We start from the raw sequence: 20,554 nt of genomic DNA on the forward strand, positions 1-20,554 counted from the left end.
AAAAAGTTCAGAAAAAATGAATAAAGGTAGGACGGGGTAAGGAAATTAGAATTTTTGCATTTCTGCAGCATGCAACTGAAGTAGCTCTTCAACTTCCTCAATCGCAGCCACAACTTTCAGTTTCTTCTTGGAAACCTTCCTTGGAAAGATTTTGCAAATAAAATTGCTACGCAAAATATTTGTAATTCCAGCACACTTGTTGCGAAGCATTGTGGCGAAGCTTTTTGTTTGCTCTGTACATTGGATGTTCTTCATATCCATCTCAGCAACTTTTCTTTTTAGGTCTTCAATTGCATCTTGTTGATACGCGTTGATTACTTCTAATTCTTTGATTTTGCATTCCATGTTAAAAGCAGAGCGATTCAAGCCATCATTTTTCTTTATCAAAGCATCGCGTTCACCTTCCACCTTTTCTAACACCCTTTCAACTTCCATTCTCTTTACCTTTTCTTTTTCGCATCCTTCAGCAGCTTCTGCAGCCAGCTTTACCACGGGTTTCATTGCTTCTTCAATTATCTCCGGTATGGCATTAACTTTAGCGCTTAACCGATCCAATTCTTTGTCACATTCCTTTATGTTACCATTAAGGATTTCTTGCAGATGTTTTATCTTCGTTAGATGCGTTTTACTGATCTCTTCGCTGTGTTGTCGAAGTTTCTTTTCATCCGCAACAGCTTGAGATATGGATGTCAACTTATCTTCGTAAGCTTCCTTTATCTCCTGAAAAAATAAGAGTGGATATATCTTTACAGATTGTGGCCAAACACAAAAAACTCTGGGCTCTCTATTAGTTTATATTATGGTAAGTATAGCAAGAACTGACGAAAAGGTCAGAGGAAGCGTAGTGACAGAAATAGTTATAACTTTTGTTGAACTGCTTTACCTTTTTCACAGAATCCATACCAACAATATCGTTACTATTTTGCCTTTCCATTTTAGCGAGTTCCTTTCGTTACTGAGTGTTTGCTCAAAGTATAATACGGACAAATTTGACGTCAAATTTGTGTGCACTGTCTTGACGTCATAGTTAAAAATGGCTACTAAAAGCTTACAGAGGAGTTTGCCAGCTAAATGTACTTAAGGCACCCTTCTACAGAGAGAAGCTAAAGGCGAAATACACCTTGGCATGCGAAATGTTTATTAAATATTTAAATGGTAAAAAAACACTTTCCGTTTTCACGTTTGTCAATTGAGAAGCGTGCAAGGGACCCCACAATAATATAAAAAAGGAGGTTCTTTATTGTTTGTTTTACTGCCTTGCCAGCTAACGCAGAACAATGCATTGTAGGAACCTTCTCGGACATCCTTGACATGGTACACCTTTTTAGGACGGACAAAAAAGGCTATCCCTTAACCTATCTAAAACTGACATTTAAAAGCGGACACTTACAATAAGTAAATCCTCTTTAAGTCGGACACTTCTCTAAAGCGGACAAAATCTCTGGTCCTGTAAGTGTTTGCTTTAACGAATTCTCTCCGTATTATATTTCATTACGAATATTCCGCAAAATAGCAGATTACCAGAAAGTTATTTTATTGATTTAGTAGATTACCGGAACTCATCAGGAAGAGAGCTTTGTTTACAATCTCGCTAAAGAACTTGTTAAGCTTGTTATATTTGGACGGCCTAAAAATATAAAATCCAACAAGTACTAGGACGAGGTTGCCTTTGTTTTGCATCTGTCACAATACAAATGAGAAGGCTTGGGAACGAGGTTGGAGAACTAAATCTAGCATATCAAATATATTACATATGTTGTGATATGCATATCATCAGCATATCAAAATAATTCTTAGATTATCAGGAAAGTCATTAAAACGACGTGATAAATGTATTATTAGAATATATTTACAAAACATAAATTACAAAAAATAGTAGACGTGTACCCCACCCTACCTTTATCACGAAAAGACTTTACAAAAACCCAATTGATAAAATGAGAATTAAAGACTAGAATTATTGAAAACAACATAAGACGTCACCGGGTATTTGCCGCCTTTCCACGACGACATCTTATGGCTGTCTACATATAAATTCAAGTTCTTTTAAGAAAAAAATGGCCGGTAAAACCTCACAAAAAACAAAAGAAGATTTAAAAACAAAGAATAAATAGAAGGGCTGCATTTTTAGGACAAGTATTCTCTCAGGACTTAACTTTAGCTTAGCATGATAACTCAAACTTCTGTGGCCGCCAATTCACAGATAACCTAAAGTTATCACACTAGGAAATAAAGGGTGTCTATCTAAAATACTTGTTAAAAGTATTTATTGCCCTGGTCATTTGTGCCTGACCATAGCGTAGTCAATCACTTTTGTGAAAGTGATTGGCTAAAATAAGAATTAGTAGAGATTCAGAAAAAAAATCAGAAAAAATTCAGAAACAAATCCAGAAAGAAAAACTCCAAAAAAAATTCAGAAAGAAATCCAGAAAGAAGAACTCCAAAGAAAATCAGAAAAAAAAAATAGGAAAAAAAATTTAAAAAAGTTAAAAAAAGTTCAGAAAAAATGAATAAAGGTAGGACGGGGTAAGGAAATTAGAATTTTTGCATTTCTGCAGCATGCAACTGAAGTAGCTCTTCAACTTCCTCAATCGCAGTCACAACTTTCAGTTTCTTCTTGGAAACCTTCCTTGGAAAGATTTTGCAAATAAAATTGCTACGCAAAATATTTGTAATTCCAGCACACTTGTTGCGAAGCATTGTGGCGAAGCTTTTTGTTTGCTCTGTACATTGGATGTTCTTCATATCCATCTCAGCAACTTTTCTTTTTAGGTCTTCAATTGCATCTTGTTGATACGCGTTGATTACTTTTAATTCTTTGATTTTGCATTCCATGTTAAAAGCAGAGCGATTCAAGCCATCATTTTTCTTTATCAAAGCATCGCGTTCACCTTCCACCTTTTCTAACACCCTTTCAACTTCCATTCTCTTTACCTTTTCTTTTTCGCATCCTTCAGCAGCTTCTGCAGCCAGCTTTACCACGGGTTTCATTGCTTCTTCAATTATCTCCGGTATGGCATTAACTTTAGCGCTTAACCGATCCAATTCTTTGTCACATTCCTTTATGTTACCATTAAGGATTTCTTGCAGATGTTTTATCTTCGTTAGATGCGTTTTACTGATCTCTTCGCTGTGTTGTCGAAGTTTCTTTTCATCCGCAACAGCTTGAGATATGGATGTCAACTTATCTTCGTAAGCTTCCTTTATCTCCTGAAAAAATAAGAGTGGATATATCTTTACAGATTGTGGCCAGACACAAAAAACTCTGGGCTCTCTATTAGTTTATATTATGGTAAGTATAGCAAGAACTGACGAAAAGGTCAGAGGAAGCGTAGTGACAGAAATAGTTATAACTTTTGTTGAACTGCTTTACCTTTTTCACAGAATCCATACCAACAATATCGTTACTATTTTGCCTTTCCATTTTAGCGAGTTCCTTTCGTTACTGAGTGTTTGCTCAAAGTATAATACGGACAAATTTGACGTCAAATTTGTGTGCACTTTCTTGACGTCATAGTTAAAAATGGCTACTAAAAGCTTACAGAGGAGTTTGCCAGCTAAATGTACTTAAGGCACCCTTCTACAGAGAGAAGCTAAAGGCGAAATACACCTTGGCATGCGAAATGTTTATTAAATATTTAAATGGTAAAAAAACACTTTCCGTTTTCACGTTTGTCAATTGAGAAGCGTGCAAGGGACCCCACAATAATATAAAAAAGGAGGTTCTTTATTGTTTGCTTTACTGCCTTGCCAGCTAACGCAGAACAATGCATTGTAGGAACCTTCTCGGACATCCTTGACATGGTACACCTTTTTAGGACGGACAAAAAAGGCTATCCCTTAACCTATCTAAAACTGACATTTAAAAGCGGACACTTACAATAAGTAAATCCTCTTTAAGTCGGACACTTCTCTAAAGCGGACAAAATCTCTGTTCCTGTAAGTGTTTGCTTTAACGAATTCTCTCCGTATTATATTTCATTACGAATATTCCGCAAAATAGCAGATTACCAGAAAGTTATTTTATTGATTTTGTAGATTACCGGAACTCATCAGGAAGAGAGCTTTGTTTACAATCTCGCTAAAGAACTTGTTAAGCTTGTTATATTTGGACGGCCTAAAAATATAAAATCCAACAAGTACTAGGACGAGGTTGCCTTTGTTTTGCATCTGTCACAATACAAATGAGAAGGCTTGGGAACGAGGTTGGAGAACTAAATCTAGCATATCAAATATATTACATATGTTGTGATATGCATATCATCAGCATATCAAAATAATTCTTAGATTATCAGGAAAGTCATTAAAACGACGTGATAAATGTATTATTAGAATATATTTACAAAACATAAATTACAAAAAATAGTAGACGTGTACCCCACCCTACCTTTATCACGAAAAGACTTCACAAAAACCCAATTGATAAAATGAGAATTAAAGACTAGAATTATTGAAAACAACATAAGAATTAAGAAAAAGTTCTGAAAAATGGATAAAGGTAGGACGGGGTAAGGAAATTAGAATTTTTGCATTTCTGCAGCATGCAACTGAAGTAGCTCTTCAACTTCCTCAATCGCAGCCACAACTTTCAGTTTCTTCTTGGAAACCTTCCTTGGAAAGATTTTGCAAATAAAATTGCTACGCAAAATATTTGTAATTCCAGCACACTTGTTGCGAAGCATTGTGGCGAAGCTTTTTGTTTGCTCTGTACATTGGATGTTCTTCATATCCATCTCAGCAACTTTTCTTTTTAGGTCTTCAATTGCATCTTGTTGATACGCGTTGATTACTTCTAATTCTTTGATTTTGCATTCCATGTTAAAAGCAGAGCGATTCAAGCCATCATTTTTCTTTATCAAAGCATCGCGTTCACCTTCCACCTTTTCTAACACCCTTTCAACTTCCATTCTCTTTACCTTTTCTTTTTCGCATCCTTCAGCAGCTTCTGCAGCCAGCTTTACCACGGGTTTCATTGCTTCTTCAATTATCTCCGGTATGGCATTAACTTTAGCGCTTAACCGATCCAATTCTTTGTCACATTCCTTTATGTTACCATTAAGGATTTCTTGCAGATGTTTTATCTTCGTTAGATGCGTTTTACTGATCTCTTCGCTGTGTTGTCGAAGTTTCTTTTCATCCGCAACAGCTTGAGATATGGATGTCAACTTATCTTCGTAAGCTTCCTTTATCTCCTGAAAAAATAAGAGTGGATATATCTTTACAGATTGTGGCCAGACACAAAAAACTCTGGGCTCTCTATTAGTTTATATTATGGTAAGTATAGCAAGAACTGACGAAAAGGTCAGAGGAAGCGTAGTGACAGAAATAGTTATAACTTTTGTTGAACTGCTTTACCTTTTTCACAGAATCCATACCAACAATATCGTTACTATTTTGCCTTTCCATTTTAGCGAGTTCCTTTCGTTACTGAGTGTTTGCTCAAAGTATAATACGGACAAATTTGACGTCAAATTTGTGTGCACTGTCTTGACGTCATAGTTAAAAATGGCTACTAAAAGCTTACAGAGGAGTTTGCCAGCTAAATGTACTTAAGGCACCCTTCTACAGAGAGAAGCTAAAGGCGAAATACACCTTGGCATGCGAAATGTTTATTAAATATTTAAATGGTAAAAAAACACTTTCCGTTTTCACGTTTGTCAATTGAGAAGCGTGCAAGGGACCCCACAATAATATAAAAAAGGAGGTGCTTTATTGTTTGTTTTACTGCCTGACGAGCTAACGCAGAACAATGCATTGTAGGAACCTTCTCGGACATCCTTGACATGGTACACCTTTTTAGGACGGACAAAAAAGGCTATCCCTTAACCTATCTAAAACTGACATTTAAAAGCGGACACTTACAATAAGTAAATCCTCTTTAAGTCGGACACTTCTCTAAAGCGGACAAAATCTCTGTTCCTGTAAGTGTTTGCTTTAACGAATTCTCTCCGTATTATATTTCATTACGAATATTCCGCAAAATAGCAGATTACCAGAAAGTTATTTTATTGATTTTGTAGATTACCGGAACTCATCAGGAAGAGAGCTTTGTTTACAATCTCGCTAAAGAACTTGTTAAGCTTGTTATATTTGGACGGCCTAAAAATATAAAATCCAACAAGTACTAGGACGAGGTTGCCTTTGTTTTGCATCTGTCACAATACAAATGAGAAGGCTTGGGAACGAGGTTGGAGAACTAAATCTAGCATATCAAATATATTACATATGTTGTGATATGCATATCATCAGCATATCAAAATAATTCTTAGATTATCAGGAAAGTCATTAAAACGACGTGATAAATGTATTATTAGAATATATTTACAAAACATAAATTACAAAAAATAGTAGACGTGTACCCCACCCTACCTTTATCACGAAAAGACTTCACAAAAACCCAATTGATAAAATGAGAATTAAAGACTAGAATTATTGAAAACAACATAAGACGTCACCGGGTATTTGCCGCCTTTCCACGACGACATCTTATGGCTGTCTACATATAAATTCAAGTTCTTTTAAGAAAAAAATGGCCGGTAAAACCTCACAAAAAACAAAAGAAGATTTAAAAACAAAGAATAAATAGAAGGGCTGCATTTTTAGGACAAGTATTCTCTCAGGACTTAACTTTAGCTTAGCATGATAACTCAAACTTCTGTGGCCGCCAATTCACAGATAACCTAAAGTTATCACACTAGGAAATAAAGGGTGTCTATCTAAAATACTTGTTAAAAGTATTTATTGCCCTGGTCATTTGTGCCTGAACATAGCGTAGTCAATCACTTTTGTGAAAGTGATTGGCTAAAAAAAGAATCAGTAGAGATTCAAAAAAAAATCAGAAAAAATTCAGAAAGAAATCCAGAAAGAAAAACTCCAAAAAAATTCAGAAAGAAATCCAGAAAGAATTAAGAAAAAGTTCTGAAAAATGGATAAAGGTAGGACGGGGTAAGGAAATTAGAATTTTTGCATTTCTGCAGCATGCAACTGAAGTAGCTCTTCAACTTCCTCAATCGCAGCCACAACTTTCAGTTTCTTCTTGGAAACCTTCCTTGGAAAGATTTTGCAAATAAAATTGCTACGCAAAATATTTGTAATTCCAGCACACTTGTTGCGAAGCATTGTGGCGAAGCTTTTTGTTTGCTCTGTACATTGGATGTTCTGCATATCCATCTCAGCAACTTTTCTTTTTAGGTCTTCAATTGCATCTTGTTGATACGCGTTGATTACTTCTAATTCTTTGATTTTGCATTCCATGTTAAAAGCAGAGCGATTCAAGCCATCATTTTTCTTTATCAAAGCATCGCGTTCACCTTCCACCTTTTCTAACACCCTTTCAACTTCCATTCTCTTTACCTTTTCTTTTTCGCATCCTTCAGCAGCTTCTGCAGCCAGCTTTACCACGGGTTTCATTGCTTCTTCAATTATCTCCGGTATGGCATTAACTTTAGCGCTTAACCGATCCAATTCTTTGTCACATTCCTTTATGTTACCATTAAGGATTTCTTGCAGATGTTTTATCTTCGTTAGATGCGTTTTACTGATCTCTTCGCTGTGTTGTCGAAGTTTCTTTTCATCCGCAACAGCTTGAGATATGGATGTCAACTTATCTTCGTAAGCTTCCTTTATCTCCTGAAAAAATAAGAGTGGATATATCTTTACAGATTGTGGCCAGACACAAAAAACTCTGGGCTCTCTATTAGTTTATATTATGGTAAGTATAGCAAGAACTGACGAAAAGGTCAGAGGAAGCGTAGTGACAGAAATAGTTATAACTTTTGTTGAACTGCTTTACCTTTTTCACAGAATCCATACCAACAATATCGTTACTATTTTGCCTTTCCATTTTAGCGAGTTCCTTTCGTTACTGAGTGTTTGCTCAAAGTATAATACGGACAAATTTGACGTCAAATTTGTGTGCACTGTCTTGACGTCATAGTTAAAAATGGCTACTAAAAGCTTACAGAGGAGTTTGCCAGCTAAATGTACTTAAGGCACCCTTCTACAGAGAGAAGCTAAAGGCGAAATACACCTTGGCATGCGAAATGTTTATTAAATATTTAAATGGTAAAAAAACACTTTCCGTTTTCACGTTTGTCAATTGAGAAGCGTGCAAGGGACCCCACAATAATATAAAAAAGGAGGTTCTTTATTGTTTGTTTTACTGCCTTGCCAGCTAACGCAGAACAATGCATTGTAGGAACCTTCTCGGACATCCTTGACATGGTACACCTTTTTAGGACGGACAAAAAAGGCTATCCCTTAACCTATCTAAAACTGACATTTAAAAGCGGACACTTACAATAAGTAAATCCTCTTTAAGTCGGACACTTCTCTAAAGCGGACAAAATCTCTGGTCCTGTAAGTGTTTGCTTTAACGAATTCTCTCCGTATTATATTTCATTACGAATATTCCGCAAAATAGCAGATTACCAGAAAGTTATTTTATTGATTTTGTAGATTACCGGAACTCATCAGGAAGAGAGCTTTGTTTACAATCTCGCTAAAGAACTTGTTAAGCTTGTTATATTTGGACGGCCTAAAAATATAAAATCCAACAAGTACTAGGACGAGGTTGCCTTTGTTTTGCATCTGTCACAATACAAATGAGAAGGCTTGGGAACGAGGTTGGAGAACTAAATCTAGCATATCAAATATATTACATATGTTGTGATATGCATATCATCAGCATATCAAAATAATTCTTAGATTATCAGGAAAGTCATTAAAACGACGTGATAAATGTATTATTAGAATATATTTACAAAACATAAATTACAAAAAATAGTAGACGTGTACCCCACCCTACCTTTATCACGAAAAGACTTCACAAAAACCCAATTGATAAAATGAGAATTAAAGACTAGAATTATTGAAAACAACATAAGACGTCACCGGGTATTTGCCGCCTTTCCACGACGACATCTTATGGCTGTCTACATATAAATTCAAGTTCTTTTCAGAAAAAAATGGCCGGTAAAACCTCACAAAAAACAAAAGAAGATTTAAAAACAAAGAATAAATAGAAGGGCTGCATTTTTAGGACAAGTATTCTCTCAGGACTTAACTTTAGCTTAGCATGATAACTCAAACTTCTGTGGCCGCCAATTCACAGATAACCTAAAGTTATCACACTAGGAAATAAAGGGTGTCTATCTAAAATACTTGTTAAAAGTATTTATTGCCCTGGTCATTTGTGCCTGAACATAGCGTAGTCAATCACTTTTGTGAAAGTGATTGGCTAAAAAAAGAATCAGTAGAGATTCAAAAAAAAATCAGAAAAAATTCAGAAAGAAATCCAGAAAGAAAAACTCCAAAAAAATTCAGAAAGAAATCCAGAAAGAATTAAGAAAAAGTTCTGAAAAATGGATAAAGGTAGGACGGGGTAAGGAAATTAGAATTTTTGCATTTCTGCAGCATGCAACTGAAGTAGCTCTTCAACTTCCTCAATCGCAGCCACAACTTTCAGTTTCTTCTTGGAAACCTTCCTTGGAAAGATTTTGCAAATAAAATTGCTACGCAAAATATTTGTAATTCCAGCACACTTGTTGCGAAGCATTGTGGCGAAGCTTTTTGTTTGCTCTGTACATTGGATGTTCTTCATATCCATCTCAGCAACTTTTCTTTTTAGGTCTTCAATTGCATCTTGTTGATACGCGTTGATTACTTCTAATTCTTTGATTTTGCATTCCATGTTAAAAGCAGAGCGATTCAAGCCATCATTTTTCTTTATCAAAGCATCGCGTTCACCTTCCACCTTTTCTAACACCCTTTCAACTTCCATTCTCTTTACCTTTTCTTTTTCGCATCCTTCAGCAGCTTCTGCAGCCAGCTTTACCACGGGTTTCATTGCTTCTTCAATTATCTCCGGTATGGCATTAACTTTAGCGCTTAACCGATCCAATTCTTTGTCACATTCCTTTATGTTACCATTAAGGATTTCTTGCAGATGTTTTATCTTCGTTAGATGCGTTTTACTGATCTCTTCGCTGTGTTGTCGAAGTTTCTTTTCATCCGCAACAGCTTGAGATATGGATGTCAACTTATCTTCGTAAGCTTCCTTTATCTCCTGAAAAAATAAGAGTGGATATATCTTTACAGATTGTGGCCAGACACAAAAAACTCTGGGCTCTCTATTAGTTTATATTATGGTAAGTATAGCAAGAACTGACGAAAAGGTCAGAGGAAGCGTAGTGACAGAAATAGTTATAACTTTTGTTGAACTGCTTTACCTTTTTCACAGAATCCATACCAACAATATCGTTACTATTTTGCCTTTCCATTTTAGCGAGTTCCTTTCGTTACTGAGTGTTTGCTCAAAGTATAATACGGACAAATTTGACGTCAAATTTGTGTGCACTGTCTTGACGTCATAGTTAAAAATGGCTACTAAAAGCTTACAGAGGAGTTTGCCAGCTAAATGTACTTAAGGCACCCTTCTACAGAGAGAAGCTAAAGGCGAAATACACCTTGGCATGCGAAATGTTTATTAAATATTTAAATGGTAAAAAAACACTTTCCGTTTTCACGTTTGTCAATTGAGAAGCGTGCAAGGGACCCCACAATAATATAAAAAAGGAGGTGCTTTATTGTTTGTTTTACTGCCTGACGAGCTAACGCAGAACAATGCATTGTAGGAACCTTCTCGGACATCCTTGACATGGTACACCTTTTTAGGACGGACAAAAAAGGCTATCCCTTAACCTATCTAAAACTGACATTTAAAAGCGGACACTTACAATAAGTAAATCCTCTTTAAGTCGGACACTTCTCTAAAGCGGACAAAATCTCTGTTCCTGTAAGTGTTTGCTTTAACGAATTCTCTCCGTATTATATTTCATTACGAATATTCCGCAAAATAGCAGATTACCAGAAAGTTATTTTATTGATTTTGTAGATTACCGGAACTCATCAGGAAGAGAGCTTTGTTTACAATCTCGCTAAAGAACTTGTTAAGCTTGTTATATTTGGACGGCCTAAAAATATAAAATCCAACAAGTACTAGGACGAGGTTGCCTTTGTTTTGCATCTGTCACAATACAAATGAGAAGGCTTGGGAACGAGGTTGGAGAACTAAATCTAGCATATCAAATATATTACATATGTTGTGATATGCATATCATCAGCATATCAAAATAATTCTTAGATTATCAGGAAAGTCATTAAAACGACGTGATAAATGTATTATTAGAATATATTTACAAAACATAAATTACAAAAAATAGTAGACGTGTACCCCACCCTACCTTTATCACGAAAAGACTTCACAAAAACCCAATTGATAAAATGAGAATTAAAGACTAGAATTATTGAAAACAACATAAGACGTCACCGGGTATTTGCCGCCTTTCCACGACGACATCTTATGGCTGTCTACATATAAATTCAAGTTCTTTTCAGAAAAAAATGGCCAGTAAAACCTCACAAAAAACAAAAGAAGATTTAAAAACAAAGAATAAATAGAAGGGCTGCATTTTTAGGACAAGTATTCTCTCAGGACTTAACTTTAGCTTAGCATGATAACTCAAACTTCTGTGGCCGCCAATTCACAGATAACCTAAAGTTATCACACTAGGAAATAAAGGGTGTCTATCTAAAATACTTGTTAAAAGTATTTATTGCCCTGGTCATTTGTGCCTGAACATAGCGTAGTCAATCACTTTTGTGAAAGTGATTGGCTAAAAAAAGAATCAGTAGAGATTCAAAAAAAAATCAGAAAAAATTCAGAAAGAAATCCAGAAAGAAAAACTCCAAAAAAATTCAGAAAGAAATCCAGAAAGAATTAAGAAAAAGTTCTGAAAAATGGATAAAGGTAGGACGGGGTAAGGAAATTAGAATTTTTGCATTTCTGCAGCATGCAACTGAAGTAGCTCTTCAACTTCCTCAATCGCAGCCACAACTTTCAGTTTCTTCTTGGAAACCTTCCTTGGAAAGATTTTGCAAATAAAATTGCTACGCAAAATATTTGTAATTCCAGCACACTTGTTGCGAAGCATTGTGGCGAAGCTTTTTGTTTGCTCTGTACATTGGATGTTCTTCATATCCATCTCAGCAACTTTTCTTTTTAGGTCTTCAATTGCATCTTGTTGATACGCGTTGATTACTTCTAATTCTTTGATTTTGCATTCCATGTTAAAAGCAGAGCGATTCAAGCCATCATTTTTCTTTATCAAAGCATCGCGTTCACCTTCCACCTTTTCTAACACCCTTTCAACTTCCATTCTCTTTACCTTTTCTTTTTCGCATCCTTCAGCAGCTTCTGCAGCCAGCTTTACCACGGGTTTCATTGCTTCTTCAATTATCTCCGGTATGGCATTAACTTTAGCGCTTAACCGATCCAATTCTTTGTCACATTCCTTTATGTTACCATTAAGGATTTCTTGCAGATGTTTTATCTTCGTTAGATGCGTTTTACTGATCTCTTCGCTGTGTTGTCGAAGTTTCTTTTCATCCGCAACAGCTTGAGATATGGATGTCAACTTATCTTCGTAAGCTTCCTTTATCTCCTGAAAAAATAAGAGTGGATATATCTTTACAGATTGTGGCCAGACACAAAAAACTCTGGGCTCTCTATTAGTTTATATTATGGTAAGTATAGCAAGAACTGACGAAAAGGTCAGAGGAAGCGTAGTGACAGAAATAGTTATAACTTTTGTTGAACTGCTTTACCTTTTTCACAGAATCCATACCAACAATATCGTTACTATTTTGCCTTTCCATTTTAGCGAGTTCCTTTCGTTACTGAGTGTTTGCTCAAAGTATAATACGGACAAATTTGACGTCAAATTTGTGTGCACTGTCTTGACGTCATAGTTAAAAATGGCTACTAAAAGCTTACAGAGGAGTTTGCCAGCTAAATGTACTTAAGGCACCCTTCTACAGAGAGAAGCTAAAGGCGAAATACACCTTGGCATGCGAAATGTTTATTAAATATTTAAATGGTAAAAAAACACTTTCCGTTTTCACGTTTGTCAATTGAGAAGCGTGCAAGGGACCCCACAATAATATAAAAAAGGAGGTGCTTTATTGTTTGTTTTACTGCCTGACGAGCTAACGCAGAACAATGCATTGTAGGAACCTTCTCGGACATCCTTGACATGGTACACCTTTTTAGGACGGACAAAAAAGGCTATCCCTTAACCTATCTAAAACTGACATTTAAAAGCGGACACTTACAATAAGTAAATCCTCTTTAAGTCGGACACTTCTCTAAAGCGGACAAAATCTCTGTTCCTGTAAGTGTTTGCTTTAACGAATTCTCTCCGTATTATATTTCATTACGAATATTCCGCAAAATAGCAGATTACCAGAAAGTTATTTTATTGATTTTGTAGATTACCGGAACTCATCAGGAAGAGAGCTTTGTTTACAATCTCGCTAAAGAACTTGTTAAGCTTGTTATATTTGGACGGCCTAAAAATATAAAATCCAACAAGTACTAGGACGAGGTTGCCTTTGTTTTGCATCTGTCACAATACAAATGAGAAGGCTTGGGAACGAGGTTGGAGAACTAAATCTAGCATATCAAATATATTACATATGTTGTGATATGCATATCATCAGCATATCAAAATAATTCTTAGATTATCAGGAAAGTCATTAAAACGACGTGATAAATGTATTATTAGAATATATTTACAAAACATAAATTACAAAAAATAGTAGACGTGTACCCCACCCTACCTTTATCACGAAAAGACTTCACAAAAACCCAATTGATAAAATGAGAATTAAAGACTAGAATTATTGAAAACAACATAAGACGTCACCGGGTATTTGCCGCCTTTCCACGACGACATCTTATGGCTGTCTACATATAAATTCAAGTTCTTTTAAGAAAAAAATGGCCGGTAAAACCTCACAAAAAACAAAAGAAGATTTAAAAACAAAGAATAAATAGAAGGGCTGCATTTTTAGGACAAGTATTCTCTCAGGACTTAACTTTAGCTTAGCATGATAACTCAAACTTCTGTGGCCGCCAATTCACAGATAACCTAAAGTTATCACACTAGGAAATAAAGGGTGTCTATCTAAAATACTTGTTAAAAGTATTTATTGCCCTGGTCATTTGTGCCTGAACATAGCGTAGTCAATCACTTTTGTGAAAGTGATTGGCTAAAAAAAGAATCAGTAGAGATTCAAAAAAAAATCAGAAAAAATTCAGAAAGAAATCCAGAAAGAAAAACTCCAAAAAAATTCAGAAAGAAATCCAGAAAGAATTAAGAAAAAGTTCTGAAAAATGGATAAAGGTAGGACGGGGTAAGGAAATTAGAATTTTTGCATTTCTGCAGCATGCAACTGAAGTAGCTCTTCAACTTCCTCAATCGCAGCCACAACTTTCAGTTTCTTCTTGGAAACCTTCCTTGGAAAGATTTTGCAAATAAAATTGCTACGCAAAATATTTGTAATTCCAGCACACTTGTTGCGAAGCATTGTGGCGAAGCTTTTTGTTTGCTCTGTACATTGGATGTTCTTCATATCCATCTCAGCAACTTTTCTTTTTAGGTCTTCAATTGCATCTTGTTGATACGCGTTGATTACTTCTAATTCTTTGATTTTGCATTCCATGTTAAAAGCAGAGCGATTCAAGCCATCATTTTTCTTTATCAAAGCATCGCGTTCACCTTCCACCTTTTCTAACACCCTTTCAACTTCCATTCTCTTTACCTTTTCTTTTTCGCATCCTTCAGCAGCTTCTGCAGCCAGCTTTACCACGGGTTTCATTGCTTCTTCAATTATCTCCGGTATGGCATTAACTTTAGCGCTTAACCGATCCAATTCTTTGTCACATTCCTTTATGTTACCATTAAGGATTTCTTGCAGATGTTTTATCTTCGTTAGATGCGTTTTACTGATCTCTTCGCTGTGTTGTCGAAGTTTCTTTTCATCCGCAACAGCTTGAGATATGGATGTCAACTTATCTTCGTAAGCTTCCTTTATCTCCTGAAAAAATAAGAGTGGATATATCTTTACAGATTGTGGCCAGACACAAAAAACTCTGGGCTCTCTATTAGTTTATATTATGGTAAGTATAGCAAGAACTGACGAAAAGGTCAGAGGAAGCGTAGTGACAGAAATAGTTATAACTTTTGTTGAACTGCTTTACCTTTTTCACAGAATCCATACCAACAATATCGTTACTATTTTGCCTTTCCATTTTAGCGAGTTCCTTTCGTTACTGAGTGTTTGCTCAAAGTATAATGCGGACAAATTTGACGTCAAATTTGTGTGCACTGTCTTGACGTCATAGTTAAAAATGGCTACTAAAAGCTTACAGAGGAGTTTGCCAGCTAAATGTACTTAAGGCACCCTTCTACAGAGAGAAGCTAAAGGCGAAATACACCTTGGCATGCGAAATGTTTATTAAATATTTAAATGGTAAAAAAACACTTTCCGTTTTCACGTTTGTCAATTGAGAAGCGTGCAAGGGACCCCACAATAATATAAAAAAGGAGGTGCTTTATTGTTTGTTTTACTGCCTGACGAGCTAAGCTCGGACATCCTTAAAATGGAACACCTTTTTAAGACGGACAAAATATGTTATCCCTCAGCCTACCCAAAAACTGACAGTCCACAGCGGACACCGTTTGCCAAGATAAGCAAATCCTCTCCAAAGCGGACATTTCTTTAATCTGGAAAAAATATTTGGTGTCTTAAGGATCCACTTTTAAGTACTCTCTCTGTATTAAACTTTATTACGATTATTTGCGCAGGTTATAAACTTCAACCTCGTCCCCAGGGTCTTGGCCTAAGCCGTTATTATGGGGTGGCCAACAACCCCTACAAACTTCATTAACAAGGCAAAATGCCCTGGGAACGAGGTTGTCGCCAGTACAGTTCTTGTTAGTACTGTCATCGATAAGAGTTCTGCAGAGAGACTCAACATTTAAGTTTTTTAGGCGGTGTAAGCAAAGCAATCAAAATAGACAACCACAATCATTTTTTTTTATGTTAGACGCTATAATATATAGATTAACATGATTATAGTCTTTAGTATGACTTGACGGGAGAGGTATCCTGACGATCCTTTACATCGATGGTAAAGGCTCCACCCTGATGTTATTGTGACGCTGTCCCAGTAATAACAGTCACACTACATTTCCAAGTTTGCAGAATAAGTTATAGTAAAAGTTCAAAAATTAAACTGCAACTTCGTTTTTAGTAAAAACACAGGGTTTTCTGCAGAGTGATATGGCGCTTACAACGATGCAGTATTTCGAGTGTAAAGACTAAAAACAACAGGCTACAACCTGTTGTTACCTTGTCGTAGCAAAGTCATTTACCCAGCATCCTCATAAAGTGAGTAAATAAAAGAAAAAAAAGACGAACAACGTGCTTTCGGAACTCGTGTAAAAAGTGACTAAAACGGAAGTTTAATTTCAATTAGCGCTTTAGCCTAGGAAGAGAGCAAACACGTGAATTTAGCATAGCCTAGTAGAAAATTCACAATAAACAAGTACGCGATAGTTGAGCCTGTAAGACTTACGAAACGTTGTTGTTGCTTGTAAAAAATCGTGTATGCTTAAAGGCTGAGATCCCTTAACTTTATCCATGGGACGTTTTCTTTCTTTCCCAGGTTGCCAGAAGGTGAGCAAAGACCTGGGGAAAAACTTGGCTGCCAAAAAAACCCTTGAGCAGTAAAGTAATGAACATGCCTGGTCTCTGAATTTTCCAAAAAAAATAAGGTTTCCTCAAATAAATAATTTTTTTTTATAAATTAAAGACTTCAAAAATATAATGCTATTTTAATTATAATCTACACCAGTAAATCTGCAGGTTAACCATAAGAGAACGCTCGACCAAATTATTCTTTGGATAGCTATTAGTTCTTAACCCTGTTCGTGGTATAAGAAAGAGGAGTCATGGCAGCCATATATTTGAGTTGAGTGGATTACAACACTTGACTTAGAACCCATCCTTTTTAAAAAAATTGGCGGGAAAAAGGCGGCATTTCAGCTTTGGTTTTAATCGACATTGTGTAGACAAAATTAAAAGTAGTTACAAAGTAGGCGGCAAAACAAGTGGATATTAGTGTAAAGAAATTCCATCCAAATATACAAATCTTTCACGAATCACAACTTTAGCGCAATTTTTTTCATTTACATTTCTGAAGCTTTGATAATTTCATTATGTTTTATGTTCAACAAATAGAGAGGGGCGATAAAAGCCCCACCCCTGATCATTGAGGGGTCCCCTGATCCGTCATACATTAAAAGATACACCTTACTCATGTACGATGATAAGAATAATCTTACCAGAAATTAGCCAATCAAAACTCTGGAAAATGTAAACAAAGAGTCGTACCAGGGGCGGCGCCACAATTTCCAATGGGGGGAAGGATTTTTGGATTGTGGTTTCAATCAACGAGCGAAGCGACTTTCCGAAATAGCTGGAAGCCAACGCATTTTTAGAGTCCTAAAACACGTAAAACGGCTATACCTTGGACTTCAGAAAGCCTTGTTTTTCTCCTCTTTCAACTGCGGCATAGTCTCTTTTCACGCTTAAAAGAACTTGAGGTTATTTCCTGTTTTCAAAAAAAAATAAATGGGCCAGAAAAAAATTTAATTTAAAAGGCTCTAGATCGTCGGAAGGCGCTACGTTTTTGGTTCTCTGGTTGGATAACATCAATTTTCATGCAGTGATAGAAATACTTCTTGGCAGAAAATAAAAAATTATTACTTAGCAAAAAAAGTGGGGGGGGGGGGGGCTGAAGCCCTCCAGTCCCGCTAGTGGCACCGCCCCTGCGTAGTAGAGAAATGTGAAAATACTGTTTGAATTTAACTTTATCCTCATAATAAAATTGATTGACTAATAAAACATACAATATAGCTGACTCGTTAAAATTGGTTACAAAATTCAATCCATCTTGATTTGTTGATATTCCGCTCTGTCTTGCTTCAACAAATATCAACTTTGTTTAAAAAGAAATCCTCGCCATATTTGATAACTTTAATAAACAATTTCTTTATGGTGGCCTTGCTTTGATAAGAAAAAAAAAGAGATCACGGGCTTTTCTAAATTATAGATTACTTTTTTTTCTTATAATTTTTATTTTAGAATTTATACGAAACTTGTTAAAAAAATTTTTGGAGTTACAATAATTTTCTGGGTATGATAAAAACGTTCACATTGAGTTGGTTTGACCACGGAATGGTTGATCCGAGGTCATGATTCCACCATCGTTATATGTTTTGTATTGTAAACCATATTTTTCTCCATAAGCTTTTTGGTATTTTCTTGATTTTGTTGTCAAATCCGAGACTGTGACTATTTTTGTGTCATTTACTGAATACTTCAAAAGCGGATCCAAATCGTCTGATATTACATTATTTGTGGAGGTGTATCCAACTCTTAAATTTGCTGGCGCGCTGTTGACGCACTGAAATAAGTTAGACAAGTCCTTTGCTATCATCTCTTCTGATCGCTTATCTCCGTCCGTGAAATTACTAAGCATCCTTCTGCACCATCTTTCGTTATCTTTATTTTCTTCCTCAAAATCAGGCCAAGAGTTATCCTTTTTCAACGTCGAAACGTCCTTCCATTCTGGATCAATAGTATGAAGTTCTGTAATCAACTTTCCAACTTCTTTTTTCCACTCGCCGATTTGACCAGATGCGTTAAAGCTGCTGAAATGACCACAAATCATTGTCCGCATCATGTCGGCAGGTACTATATGTGCCTTGCTATACACTGTCCTATCGCCTACTTCTGGCATCCCCAAAGCCTCACCGAGAAAGTTCACAACATTGATCGTGCTTTGGTAAAATTTTGGTCTTTGATTACAAGCTTTTTCTGCTTCTACTTGCATGTCACTGCGCACATGACTAACAGAGACAACCAACAAGACAAATGCAATCGTGTTTGAGGTGATCATGTTTTACCTAAATTGGCGCATAAGCTGTGTAAGAATGTGCAAAAAATATATATACTAGCGAATTGCATCAATTTTTTTGAGGATTTAATGAAAGGTTTGTAGACAAATAACTTAGAGTCACAAAACATAGCATTAAGTCGAATCTCCACTGGACGATATTCGCGTCGATTATTGTGAGGAAAAGTAGAAAACCGGTTCAAATTTTCGTCATGACGAAAATCGCGACCAATCAAATTCGAGAATTGATGACGATCGTCGTAAAAATCGTCCCGTAGAGATTCGCTTTTACGATCTATTATCATCATTTTTAGGAAAAATTTTTTCTTCTCTCACGTATTTAGTATAATTTAGCACTGACAACACAAGCTAATATGCGAAAGAAATACTTCGCAGCATGAATTTCTTAAATTTGCCATAAAGAAGTTGTTTCATGTCCCTGTGATTTTATGGTACCGCGTACAGTTCGAGTTTTTAGTAACATATGACTTTTTAATCCTTTTTGCTATTTAAAAATTGATAGATTTTTTTTGATACAAAAATACAAAACTTAGCAAAAATTAAGCATGTTACCTTCATTTGCAATCTTGGTTTTTGAGATTTGTTGTCTTTGTTGTGAATTGAAGCATTAGAACGTTTTTTAGAGCGGTCAAAATTATTTACAAACTTTTTTTAGCAAAACCAAATATTCAGTGCGCATAATTATTCTGGCAGCAACCAACGTACTATCGCTTTATAGGAGATAAAAGAGCCTGGGAATGAGTTTGCACAAGTGCCTTTCTCGTGCCTAGAGCAGTTTCGTACCGATTTCATCGTCATATCAAAAAATGGTACAGACCCTGGGAACGAGGTTGAAAACAACGTGTATTTCACGTACATTTTACCTTATTTTATGCACTTCTTACACCGTTCTTGAGATAAGCCAAGCCCCTAACCACTCGTTCACCTGATTATAAAAAGATGGTCAAGGCAACCAAAAGGAGATGGAGATGAGACGTGTGTTTAAGAACTAACCTCTCTGTTTTATTATTGAGTTAATTTGTGCTCCTGTTTTCCTGGACACGGAGTAAATTTTATCGTTAGTTTACCGCTTTTTAAAGTTACGGTGAAAAAAGCGCAGGTATTTAATACGTTATCGTCTACAAGCTAAGCCCAATCACTCGATCATCTGATTATTAAAAGATGGACTTTTAAAAGATGGCTTTTGGTTTTCAAGTTTAGTAACTCACGCAAAAGTCGAAATGATACCAATAAAAAATGAAAACAGTAATAACGTAAAATCCACTTAACTATCATATTAAACATAAAAATAAATTAGAATGACAAAAATAAACTTGTATTTGGTATCCATAAACACATCCCCTTTTAAGTCTTTTGTACGAAAGAAAAGCATTTTGGACCTAAAATCAGAAAGAAAAAAATTAAGCAAAACGGCAGTTTTCAAAGATTGGAAACACCATTAACTCGCCCAATACTCCGCAGCTACTCCACGTTCTACAGTGCAACTCCTGTGTAAGCGTAGGCATGCCAATCTAACTTCCTAACGTGCCATAGTAACGGAATATCGAAAAAGTTGGTCATACTGAGACAAACCAACTGAGAATAAGCACAGCCTAAGAGTTTAGATTTAATCAAATAACCAAGTCCAGGTGCCCTGTGAAGTGAAGATTGACAAGTTCATTTTGT

General features: G+C 35.9%; 1 protein-coding gene across 1 annotated transcript; it reads right to left on the minus strand.

Annotated features, from left to right (window-relative positions):
- Nucleotides 1-11,091: 11,091 nt before the first annotated feature.
- On the minus strand, nucleotides 11,092-16,186 carry LOC130625485 (uncharacterized). The gene is made up of 2 exons (XM_057440592.1): nucleotides 15,515-16,186; nucleotides 11,092-13,103 (listed from the first exon to the last, which is right to left on the minus strand). The coding sequence occupies exon 2, from the start codon at nucleotides 12,282-12,284 to the stop codon at nucleotides 11,829-11,831; it is 456 nt and encodes a 151-aa protein (XP_057296575.1). The 5' UTR covers nucleotides 12,285-13,103; nucleotides 15,515-16,186; the 3' UTR covers nucleotides 11,092-11,828.
- Between the last annotated feature and the right edge of the window lie 4,368 nt (nucleotides 16,187-20,554).

This window comes from Hydractinia symbiolongicarpus, chromosome 14 (assembly GCF_029227915.1).
Source record: "Hydractinia symbiolongicarpus strain clone_291-10 chromosome 14, HSymV2.1, whole genome shotgun sequence".
Lineage (NCBI taxonomy): Eukaryota > Metazoa > Cnidaria > Hydrozoa > Anthoathecata > Hydractiniidae > Hydractinia > Hydractinia symbiolongicarpus.

Excerpts from the sequence above, each read along its gene's own strand:
- LOC130625485 (XM_057440592.1), bottom strand. The coding sequence starts at position 12,284 with ATGAAACCCGTGGTAAAGCTGGCTGCAGAAGCTGCTGAAGGATGCGAA.